Source organism: Miscanthus floridulus, chromosome 1, assembly GCF_019320115.1.
Source record: "Miscanthus floridulus cultivar M001 chromosome 1, ASM1932011v1, whole genome shotgun sequence".
Classification (NCBI taxonomy): Eukaryota; Viridiplantae; Streptophyta; class Magnoliopsida; order Poales; family Poaceae; genus Miscanthus; species Miscanthus floridulus.
Window position 1 is genome coordinate 148,740,939 of NC_089580.1, and position 10,838 is coordinate 148,751,776.

A 10,838-nucleotide genomic window follows, 5' to 3' on the forward strand; every position below is an offset into this window, starting at 1 on the left:
TGCGCATGCGTTCATTCATGCGTTTGTCTGCAATAAAAAAAGAATCTAATATAACTAATTATTTATGGCAACATAAAATTGGCTATTAGAAAACATTTCTAAATACAAATCTAATATAACTAATTTCGTATGGTTAGACTAGTTGTTAGTTACATTAAAAAATGAATTTAAATTTCGTGCACATCCTATATTGTTTTGTAATATTGACAGGGTATACGCCTTGTATTCTGGGATGACAGGGTATACGAAGAAAGTAAACTTAGACTTGTCGTGGAGGACTCTGCGGCCAGCGGTCCATCGGAGAGCATGAACCAGCTGCATGCTCGTGATCTATGCCCCGTTCGTTGTGCTCCATGGTTAAAAGTATGATTGATTAATTTATTGCGAGAGAAAAATATTATTTATTAATTGAAAATATACTGTTTATAAGCAGAGTGAACAACGCGTTAATACTAAGAACTGCAGTACCAGTACACCATTACTACTATTTCAGACCCCACTTCACTGACCAGTGCCTTCCGATAGACGTGATGACGATGTACACCTGGTAGATTTGATAGTGACCTCGTACTGAAAACAAATCGTGGCCGGCCCTGGGCCTTCCCGTAGGCCTACGCCTGCCTAACACGTACAGTTCTCGGCTCCTACGGCACACACACAGACACACTCGCCGTGCGCCGACCGGATGGAGCGATCCACGTTGTAAGATGGATATAAACCATGCATGGGACCCGCCGCGGTTCGCTTGCTCGATCGTAAATTTCCAGCCAGGAACGGTACTTTTCTCTCACACCAAACCAGCCAGCAGTAAATAATCCACGATCATTTACGACCTCCCGAATAGGCTGATCGATGCACCGTCCTAATCGTATCACTATATCGATCAGTTCCTGTTCTGTCCGCTGACATTGAGATTTTCGATTGACTGAAACCAAAAGGGCAGGGTGTGTGTGCAACAGATGCATCTGTTTTCCTGTGCCTAGCACAATGCCTGCATGTTCATATCAGACCTCCATCGTTCATCAGAATCAAACTAGCATACATGAAACAGACCCAAAAACAAAGTACTCCATACACGCTGGAGCAGTTGAGCTTTTGGATAAACATCGATGCAGATGCTGATGGCCCAGCTAACTCAAGCTGCTTTACGAGTTCAAAGCTACTAGCTCAGACTAGAATTAACCAGCCAGTGAGACAGCAAGACTCGTCGTCCTACCAGCCAAACTACCATAAAAAATTCCATTCTTTGTCAAGTACCAGTAGTAGTGGCATTTCCCTCGCTCTCGATCCCATACCCATAAAACATGTAGGTCAACACGGTTTGTATGCAGTGCAGCGGTGTATAAATAACATTTACTCCTTGACCTCACAAGACGGAAGACCTGGGCAGGGCCCGATCCAAGAGCAATGCCTCCACCAGCAGGTCTCCTCTCCTCTTGGATTAACAAGGGGAACCAATGCTTCCTTAATTACTTCTGTATACCTATCCAAAGGGTCAAAGTGACTCACAGTCCACGAGTCTGGTCTGAACTAGACTAACGACGGGCCAAACTCTTCCCATGCATTTCTTTGCATATATAGTACATACTCCAGTACAATTTTTGCAGCTGTCGTTCGATTTTCCACAACGAAAAACCGCATGGTTCTTGACGTCCAAGCAAGCCCAATTTGCAGTCGTCTTCAGTTTTGCTCCCTCTGACATGGCTGCAGGGCAACGACGCGTCATGTTGAAGCAATTCACCCCGTCATTGCCGGGCTATTTTTTTTTCTCATCACACAATCCGCTCTTCACATTGTCCCAGACTCTATAGAGAGAAGATGAGTTCAAGACTCTACTTGTCCGGCTACAATTCCAAAACCGTGGGAGTACCTACATAATATTCACGTTTTCAAAGAAACAGTTGCCGCTGAGTAAACTGCAAAAATGTTTTCAAAGAAACAGTTGCTACTGAATAAATAGCAAAAACGAGAGGAACTCAAGATACTCCCGGAATTGCACTTCTACCGTACTACTAGTATCTGCGAAGTGGCTCTCAAGTCTCAACTACTAGTATCTGTGATGAAGTTGTTGTCAGTCCCAGTGATAGGTTCTCAGCCCTGCGCCTTCCGTTCCATACTTCTGGGCTCAGTGGGCTGGCACCATCGCATGTAACAATAGATCACAAGGATAAATAAACCATACAAAAGCTAACATGCAACTACAAACCTCATAGAGACATTTGAGTAATAAGTTCACTGCAATTCAGAAAAGGGAAATGAGGAACCAAATACACATTCTCAGAGAAGCTCACCTGCTCCAAAGAGAGGCGATTGGATGAACCATGAATACCTGAACACTGCCATATCAATTGCAGAAAAGAAAAAAAAAACCCTTCATATCATATGGGCACCTGTGCAGTGGTCAACAGGTCGAACATCAAGGTTCGTTGGTTCCACAATCCACTTCACTCATCAGAGATTTCAGAATACAAAATACATCATACATGTTCAAAACTCCTAGAGTACACGAGGGTGCTGACAAAAATAATCTTGGAACATATGCGGTTCAGCATAACAGTGACTAGATAGTCACATAGAGCCCTGAGGTACCTCACTCGCTAACAGAGAGAGATCTCTGCCTGCTGCGAGACCTGCTAACACTGGGGCTTGCACTCCTTGATCTGCTGTCAGCAGGTGAACGCGACACAGATCTCTCTCGAGGTCGAGGAGACGGGGATCTGTCAAGAAGGCAGGTGAGCCAATCAATTGAACTGGGACATTACAAGCACATGGAGTTTTCATCAGCACATAGGAGGGGGATGGAAGCAAGTCGTACCTTGAATAGTGCTTTCGCTTAGGTGCTGGCGAGTAGCTTGGGCTGTGGGACCTTGATCTACCCCTAGGAGAATCGATGTAACCAGGTGACCTTGAGCGCAACCTCCGATCATAAGAACGGCCTCTGCCACTACAGAAGTAACAAAATGCAGGAGTAAATTAACTTTTACCTCGTAAAATGCTATGGCAGATAGATAGCTTATGCACAAATGCACAGTTATATAATGGTACCATAAGGGAAGACTAGTACCTCATTCTTTCCCTGGCCCTCATGTCAGAAGGCTTCTTCCTGTTTTCCTCTGCAAAAACAACAGTAATTTCCCTTCCAAGCAGCATCTGCCCATCCATATGGTACTTTGCATCAGAAGCATCCTCAGGATCAAAGTATTGGATGAACCCAAATCCTTTAGGTTCCCTAAAACAGAAAGCAAATTTTAGTATTTTACCAAAAATAGCAATGCTTCAGAACCATTAAGGAGAAAACCCCTGCATAGACAATCAAATTAAGATGCTGCGAACTCTTCCTTCCAAGAATGGTGATACACACAAATCAATTTCAATTGATACACAAATCAATCTCAAAGGTAAAGCAGGCACTAAGCTGCTGACCTTGCACTCATCAGTGTTTAGTGATACACTTGAAACTCTTCATAACTTGCATATCTCTTTAAACCTCTATTTCTTCCTTTTCTTCAATAGTACTCTTAAGACTTGCGTCTTCAAAAAAGTTACTTTCACTGTTAATCTCAGGGGGTGGGTAAAGCAATCCAGTGTAAACCAAAGGAAACAGAGCATAATAATTTTAAAAATCTGTAAAGAACATATTTAATATGTTAAAAACAAGCAACACCAATCATAAGCCTGTTCTGGAGCAAATATACTTTATTATATACAGCTCAGGTAGAGATCGCCAAGTTGCACCTAGGAGTCCATGGGCAAACGCCCACTCACAATAACTAAGACAATGTGCCTTACCGAGTGTAGTAATCCTTTGGCAGATATATGTCTTTAAGGCGGCCAAATTTTCCAAATGGTCTACGAAGGTCATCAGGCCTGCAGTCGTGATAACAGCCAAGTTACAGTTGTGTAATGTCAAAGAATAATCCATTCTCATCGTTATATGCATTAGGAAGCACCTCATAAACATAGAAAACAAAAAGGACTTTGCAACCAAAAACTCAGTCAAATCAGGGAAGGGAGGGGTACGCTTCATTAAGACATAAATTACGAAGCAGAATGCATTATAAATCTTCAGAGTAGCAGAACTGTATATTTACAATTTTTCTATCTATCCTGCACGGGAGCTATATTACATGGGACTAATTTGAAAAATAAAAAAGATCAACATGCTTTTTTTATTTGCAAAAAAAATATACTAGAAGTCTTAAGCAAAATTAAGAATTCAGTCCTCACAAGCCTGCTAATTCTATTCCCTTTGACAAATTCCAATATTATATTATAACGAATTACCTATTTTATCTTTACCAATTCAATAACTATTGACAGCAGCACCAAAGAAAAGTCAATCTACTACTGATCCAGGAGCAGGGAGAATCTTACCTACAATCCCGACGAAGATTCCTCACCAAAAGACTAGTTGGGAGGTCCCTACCACGGCCTCCATAACGACCACGAGGACTTGGGCTGCGAGTTCTTCTCCTGTAACCTCTTGGCGGCGATGGACTGTAATCATAGCTTCTTCCCATGTTTTTCTAAGAAACCAAGAGAAAATAATAAGATTCATTAGAAACGCCACAATAGCAATTCCGTTTCAACAATATCATGCATTTACATATCAGACCATCTTCAAACAAAAAGAATCGAGGCCATGAAGAAAATATATCTACCCAAACAGGCACCAAAGTATAAAGTTCTTCACTCTGGACAACCGCCGAAACAAAAGACATGTTATAAACAGCTTGGTTCTTTAGTTGTTTATTATATGCAAGGAATCCAACTCCATCCTCTATCTAGAATCATCTGACCAAAAGAATCAGTTTTAGAAACTGTTGCTTAAGAAGCGATCATGCGTACATGTCATCTATCATAAACTTAAGCAATATTACAAACCATAAACATAGGAAGAAACAGGTAGCTGTAGATCTGTATGACCAAATACAACTAATAATATCTTTTAAGTGTTGTGCATATTTTGTTTGATTGAAGCCAAGAAAACGAAGTTTTCCTATCTTTTTCTTCTCACAATTCTACTGGGGGATTCTACCAGCACGCATCTACTGCCGACTGCCGTCCATCCCACCCTCCCCGGGGAAATAACAGCTTCAACACGCGCACGGCCCTCCTCCAAGGCGCAAACGACCAATCCCAAAAGAATCTAAAGAGCTCCCCCTCCCTCTCTGCGCAATAAAACCACTCAATCCGCTCGCCACTTTCAAAATTGTGAGCGGAACACGCCCTCAGGCCTCAGTCCAAGGCAACAGGCCGACGCTCCACCTCCCGCAACGCGATAACGAACTAGGGTTCCTCGACTAGGGAAAACGACCGAATCGACTACACGCCGAACATCATCCAGCCGCGTCAGATTCGAAGCGGGGAAGACCACGGGGGAGTGCACGGCAGCGCTCACCTCGGCGGAGCAAATCAGACGGGGCTCCTGGCAGCAAACTATCAGCAATCAGGGCGGCGTAATCTCTCTCCCCTCTGGAATAGGAGGCGTACCTCTTTTTGTCTAGGGCACGGGTGGTCTCCTGTCTCCGGAAGCTTCCTGGCCTTTTACATTTTTACCAGTACAAGGATGGACAATCATCCAAATATCACTATTATAATGACACTTGCAATTTTACCGGATAAGAAAAATTTTAGTTTTAGATTTACCACATTTACGCATGTGGAAGTTTTAGTTTTAGATTTACCACATTTATGTATGTGGCATGCCACGTCAGCTCGACACGCTGTCGCCTAGTCAGCTTGACCACGTGAAATGTCGTTGCTACCCCTGCCTTGCTCCTCTCTCTCCATCCCGACAGCTGGGTCCCACGGCACCCATCACTTCCAGGTGGACCCCACTTGTCAGTTTCGCCTTCCAGCTCCAGCACCTAGATGGGAGACAGCCAATCGGTGATGAACTCGTGTAGCATGGGTGCGCCCTGTCGAACACCATCACGGCGTTGTTCAGTCGCCTCCAGTCGCCCGTGGCGTTGTCCACGGCCTACGCTCCAATGGCGTTGCGGAGGTCGGAGAGCGGCCTGAGGACGACGACGTCAGCGTCGAGGTAGATGCCGCCGTACCTATAGAGCAGCTCGAGGCGGAGGAGGTTGGAGAGGTTCTGCCTGAGCGGGACGCTCCCGAGGCTGACGTCGCCCTGCTGGACAGCGCCTGCGAGCGCTCCCGGCAGCCGCGCCAACAGCTTCCTCGGTGGCCGTGCTTGCCTCGTGCCCCCCGCGACCACGACAGCTCATGCTCGAGCGGTGACCACACTGGTAACCGCGGGCACCGGCCGCGCTCGCGAGCTCCAACGACCACGGCTCGCCTTCCCCTCCGTCCACGACTGCGCCTCCCGGACGCGCCCAACAGCTGTCGGCGGCCACGCTGCCCGCGCCCCGGCGAACCACTCGCACGCGTCGGTCCTCCCCACGCATCCCCTGGTGGCCGCGAGCTTGCCTCGGTGGCCTGCGCCCCAGCGGTCGTGCCCCGGCGAGCCGCGCCCCGGCGGCCGTGACTCCGGCGTGCCGCGCCCCGGCGGCCGTGACTCCGGCGTGCCGCGCCCCCAGTGGTCGTGCCCCGGTGAGATGCGCCCTGGCGGCGGCGGTCGACAATGCGCGCTCCCATCCAGGTGCGGGAGCTGGAAGACGAAGCTGACGAGTGGGGTCCACCTGGAAGTGAGAGGAGCCGCGGGACCCAGCTGTCGGGATGGAGAGAGAGGAGCAAGGCAGGGGTAGCAACGACATTTCACATGCTCAGGTTGACTAGACGACATCGTGTTGAGCTGGCGTGGCATGCCACATGTGCAAATATGGTAAATCTAAAACTAAAACTTCTCTCATCTGGTAAAGTTGTAAGTGTCATTCTAAGAGTGATATTCGGATGAGTGTCCATTATAAAACTAAAGCTTTTGAGGTCCGAACGCGACCGCGACAGGTGTGTGAAAGACAAGGAGAGTGGGGTGGACGGGCCGTGCGTTTTTTAGCCTAAACTCCTGCATTATCTGTACTCAACACAACACCCTTACACCACCACACACGTACACCTCTAGAAAGTGTAACCTATACACCTCAAGCATTCTTTTAAAAATCACCAAAGTCACACGAACCACACACGTAGTTTCATGGTAGCGCCACGCGAGCGTCCATAACCTGCAAGTTTTTTTTTGGAAATAAATCTCACGGTGAAAAATCAGTGAGCTGATCAGGGCTCGAACCGAGGACCGGTGGCTTCCACACCGGGAGAGCTCACCATCCGAGCTGAGTCTCAGTCCTCGGGCCGTGCGGTTTTTATTAGAGAAGGGGAAACGACATGGAGTTGTTGGATTCGGGTCGGTACAACAGTTGGGCTGCGTATGTGGAGGGCCACATTGTTGGGCTATATACTCGTTTGGACTCGGCGTGGGCCTATAGATCATGGGATTAGGCCCAAAACAGGTTCAAGGTCTCTGGAATTGTGTTCAATATATGATTGTCCTGAATTTTTTTAAAAAAAATTATACTATTTCATATAGTGAAAGTTATGTATTATGGAATCTTTTTCTACTATTACTCTAGTAATGTCAGCCATAGGTTATCAGTCTGTGTTGTATATATTGACAGGTTAAGTTAAAAAGAATGACAAACTAAAATCTTATCTTATAAAAAAAATTACATTCAGAAATGGAGAGAGTTTATGATTTTCCTAGTGCTAGCCACTTCAAACGTATACTAGAACATTAGGCGCCCTTCGGGAGCTCTACAATGACCTAAAGAATGAAAGCTATTATCAAAGTTTGATAGTCATTGCTTTATAACTAAATGATAATGTCAATATCTAAGCAGACATTAATATAGTAACTCTCAATATCAGCGTGGAGTCAACACCTAAGATTAGGATAAGTAAGAGAGTTGTTTTTGTCAGTTTGTTAGCAGCAGTGTCCTGTTAGTTGTAGCAGCTCAGCACGAATCTACATTGTTCCTTGACAGATCCTGTTGGTTGTAGCAGCAAGATCTTTTTCCAAAAGACCAGTACTTTGCTTTCTAGCCACTGCAGATTGTACAGCAATTATCAAATCTAATAAACAATCACAATAATCAATCAATGCAAGAGGAACTATTTACATTGTTTAAAGTCCACACCTTCAGTATCTGAACCGCTACTTATCCCTCCTGACACCTTCACATATATTGTCAAACAGAAAATCTACATGAATATAGGAAGGAGGGAGCTACAGTCACAAAACTTTTCAATTAGAAGACTCTACCTGTCGAGTCTGAGCTGAAGTTGTTTGACATTCTAGAGAGGCAATCGAAGCACACAAAAAATATCCTTGCTAGAGAAATTTCTATTTCACATCGTATGAATTTGTACCTGCAAAAATATTGACATGGGCAACCACCATAAATAGCCTGCATGTAGAACTACTTTGATTTAGTAGACCATGAAGGGAACTCACATGATCAAAGGCATCATTTTTTCCCTGGTGTGCTTTAGGATGTGTTCCCCCTTCTGTTATCAGTAATACCTTTCTTCACATTGATTGCCTTAAAGAATGGTCTTTCATGTGCCTGCTCTTTTTTGAGAGACGAAGCAATATGTTTCCTTACTTCTTGAACTAACAGCATATCTGTAGAGTTGTATTGATCAACTGGACAGCTTCTATTGATCATATGGCGTGTACATATATAGATTATAATCGTGGCCTCTGGCCAAGCCTGTACATGCGAGAGCGGGCGAGCGCACAGAGCGGAAGCGTGGGCGCCGTGGAGACCGGGCTCGCGTGGACACGGTGATCCAATTGTGGGCGCGGCGAGTGCATGCGGAGACGCGACGAGTGCGCGCGCATTGTGATCCGAACGACCCGGTCTGGCTTTAGCCTGCAGAGCTGCTTCCGCTGACCCCCCCCCCCCCCCGCAGTCTCGACGTCAGGCGCGGTGACGGAGAGGCTGTCTCTGAAGTCGAAGAACAACGCTGAAGGCAACCCTTTGGTGAACACATCAGCGAGTTGCCGCGCACTGGGAACGTGCGTGATGCGACGCTCTCCAATGGCCACTTTTTCCCGGACGAAGTGGATGTCTAGCTCAATGTACTTGGTTCGCCGGTGGTGGACAGGGTTCCTGGACATGTAAACTGAAGATATGTTGTCGCAGAAAAGCCACAGCCGCTGACGGAACCTTGCAGAGGAGCTCGCCAAGAAGATGTCGGAGCCAAGAGCACTCGGAGACAGCGTTGGCGATGGCGCGGTACTCAGCTTCGACGCTCGACCTTGACACCGTGGTTTGTCGCTTGGATGACCACGAGATGAGTGAATTATCGAGGAAGACGCAAAACCCTAAAGTCGAATGTCACGTGTCTAGACAACTGGCCCAGTCGGCGTCGCTGTAGGCGTGGACGACGGTTGATCAGGTAGGTCGCCGTGGCCAGCGCTTCGGCCCAGAACACCAGTGGTGTTGCACTGTGAATTAACATAGTGCGAATACAATCGTTAACAGTTCGTAGAATTCTCTCGGCCTTCCCGTTCTGCTGTGAAGTATAGGGGCAGGATAGACGCAGTTGCGTGACGAGAGAGGAGAGGAGCAAACGCATGGCGGTAGAGTCATACTCTCGGCCATTGTCTGTCTGGAAGGCGACGATGGGCAGACGGGATTGAGTGTGGACATAGGAAATAAAGGAACAGATAGTGGGAAGAACATCGGATTTATTTCGAAGTGGAATTGTCCATAAGTAATGACTATAATCATAAAAAACGACATAGTACTTATAACCAGAATGACTAAGAACTGGAGATGTCCATACGTCTGAATGAACTAGTTGAAAAGGAAAAAAATGTATGTGATGCAGATTCAGCGAAGGGAAGACGAACATGTTTCCCCAGCCGGCAAGAAGAACATGAATGATCATCAGATTTATTACATTGAAAAGGAAAAGTATGTAAATTTTGAGAAGTGATGGGGTGTCCAGGGTGTCCCAGCCGCCGATGCCACAGAGATGTTGCCGATGAAGCAGTGAGGGCTTGGTGGTGTGGAAGGCGGAGGGGGTAGAGGTCGCTGTTGCTTTCACATCGGAGCATCTCCACCCTGGTAGGAAGATCCTTGATAGAGAAACCAGAGGGGTCAAACTCGATAGAAACATTGTTGTCACGAGTTAAGCGGCGAACACTGATCAAATTCTTAATGAGGTTAGGAGAAATAAGAACATCATTTAATCGGAGAGGGGGAGGTGGCAGTAGGAATGAATGTTTGTGCTTGATGTGTGACCGGCATACGAGCACCATTGCCTACTGTGATAGTAGACGATGATGATTGGAGGGAGGAGGGAGAGAAGTTACCAGGAGATGACGACATGTGTGACGACGCACCAGTATCGAAATACCACTCAGACATGCTCAGTGGGTGGTGCGGGACGCCGGCGGACTGGAGTGTGGCGTAGAGGGCGCTGGTGTTGAAGGGGCCGCCAGGCGGAGGTGCGGACGAATGCGTGGCCGCCATGGCCTGCTGTGGCTGGAACGGCAGACGGGGTCCCAGAACGTCGGCTCCGGGGGAGCGAAAAGGCATGGGCCAGGCCTGCACCATGCCTTGCCAGGGATTGTAGCTTGCGGCCCATGGCGCGGACTACACGGTGGAGTTGTTGGATCACGGCGCGCCACCGTTGTCGCGACCTCGGCCACGGCGCCGATCTTGGTGGTTGTTGGAACGGTTGTTGCCGCCGTTGTTGGATCGGGGCGCGGTGGAGGAAGAAGACCTGTCCTTGTGGCCGGTGGACGCCGAGTTGGAGGAGCCGCTGGAGTTGTCGCCGTGAGTCACGGCGACGGCCTGGCCAGCTTCGGCGTTGGCGTCGTGCTGAGCGCTGAGCTCCTCGAGGATGAGGAAGGAGCGGGCGCT

The 10,838-nt window shown here is 47.3% G+C and overlaps 1 protein-coding gene across 2 annotated transcripts; it reads right to left on the reverse strand.

The window, feature by feature from the left end:
• Window positions 1-2,315: 2,315 nt before the first annotated feature.
• LOC136497571 (serine/arginine-rich SC35-like splicing factor SCL33) lies at window positions 2,316-5,544 on the reverse strand. Of its 2 annotated transcripts, XM_066493411.1 has the most exons (6): window positions 5,402-5,544; window positions 4,375-4,526; window positions 3,790-3,867; window positions 3,065-3,229; window positions 2,816-2,944; window positions 2,316-2,717 (listed from the first exon to the last, which is right to left on the reverse strand). In XM_066493411.1, the coding sequence occupies exons 2-6, from the start codon at window positions 4,518-4,520 to the stop codon at window positions 2,591-2,593; spliced, it is 645 nt and encodes a 214-aa protein (XP_066349508.1). In that variant the 5' UTR covers window positions 4,521-4,526; window positions 5,402-5,544; the 3' UTR covers window positions 2,316-2,590. The 2 variants fall into 2 exon arrangements, with proteins under 2 accessions (XP_066349508.1, XP_066349519.1); XM_066493422.1 differs by lacking the exons at window positions 4,375-4,526; window positions 5,402-5,544 and adding an exon at window positions 3,424-3,531 and having other exon boundaries at window positions 3,790-3,820.
• Window positions 5,545-10,838: the final 5,294 nt, after the last annotated feature.

Bases quoted from the DNA above. Each gene is read 5' to 3' on its own strand.
- LOC136497571 (XM_066493411.1), bottom strand. From the start codon at position 4,520: ATGGGAAGAAGCTATGATTACAGTCCATCGCCGCCAAGAGGTTACAGG. The intron at 3,868-4,374 runs GTAAGATTCTCC...TCACGACTGCAG, and splicing joins AATCTTCGTCGGGATTGTAG to GCCTGATGACCTTCGTAGAC. The intron at 2,945-3,064 runs GTACTAGTCTTC...TTACTTCTGTAG, and splicing joins AGGGCCAGGGAAAGAATGAG to TGGCAGAGGCCGTTCTTATG.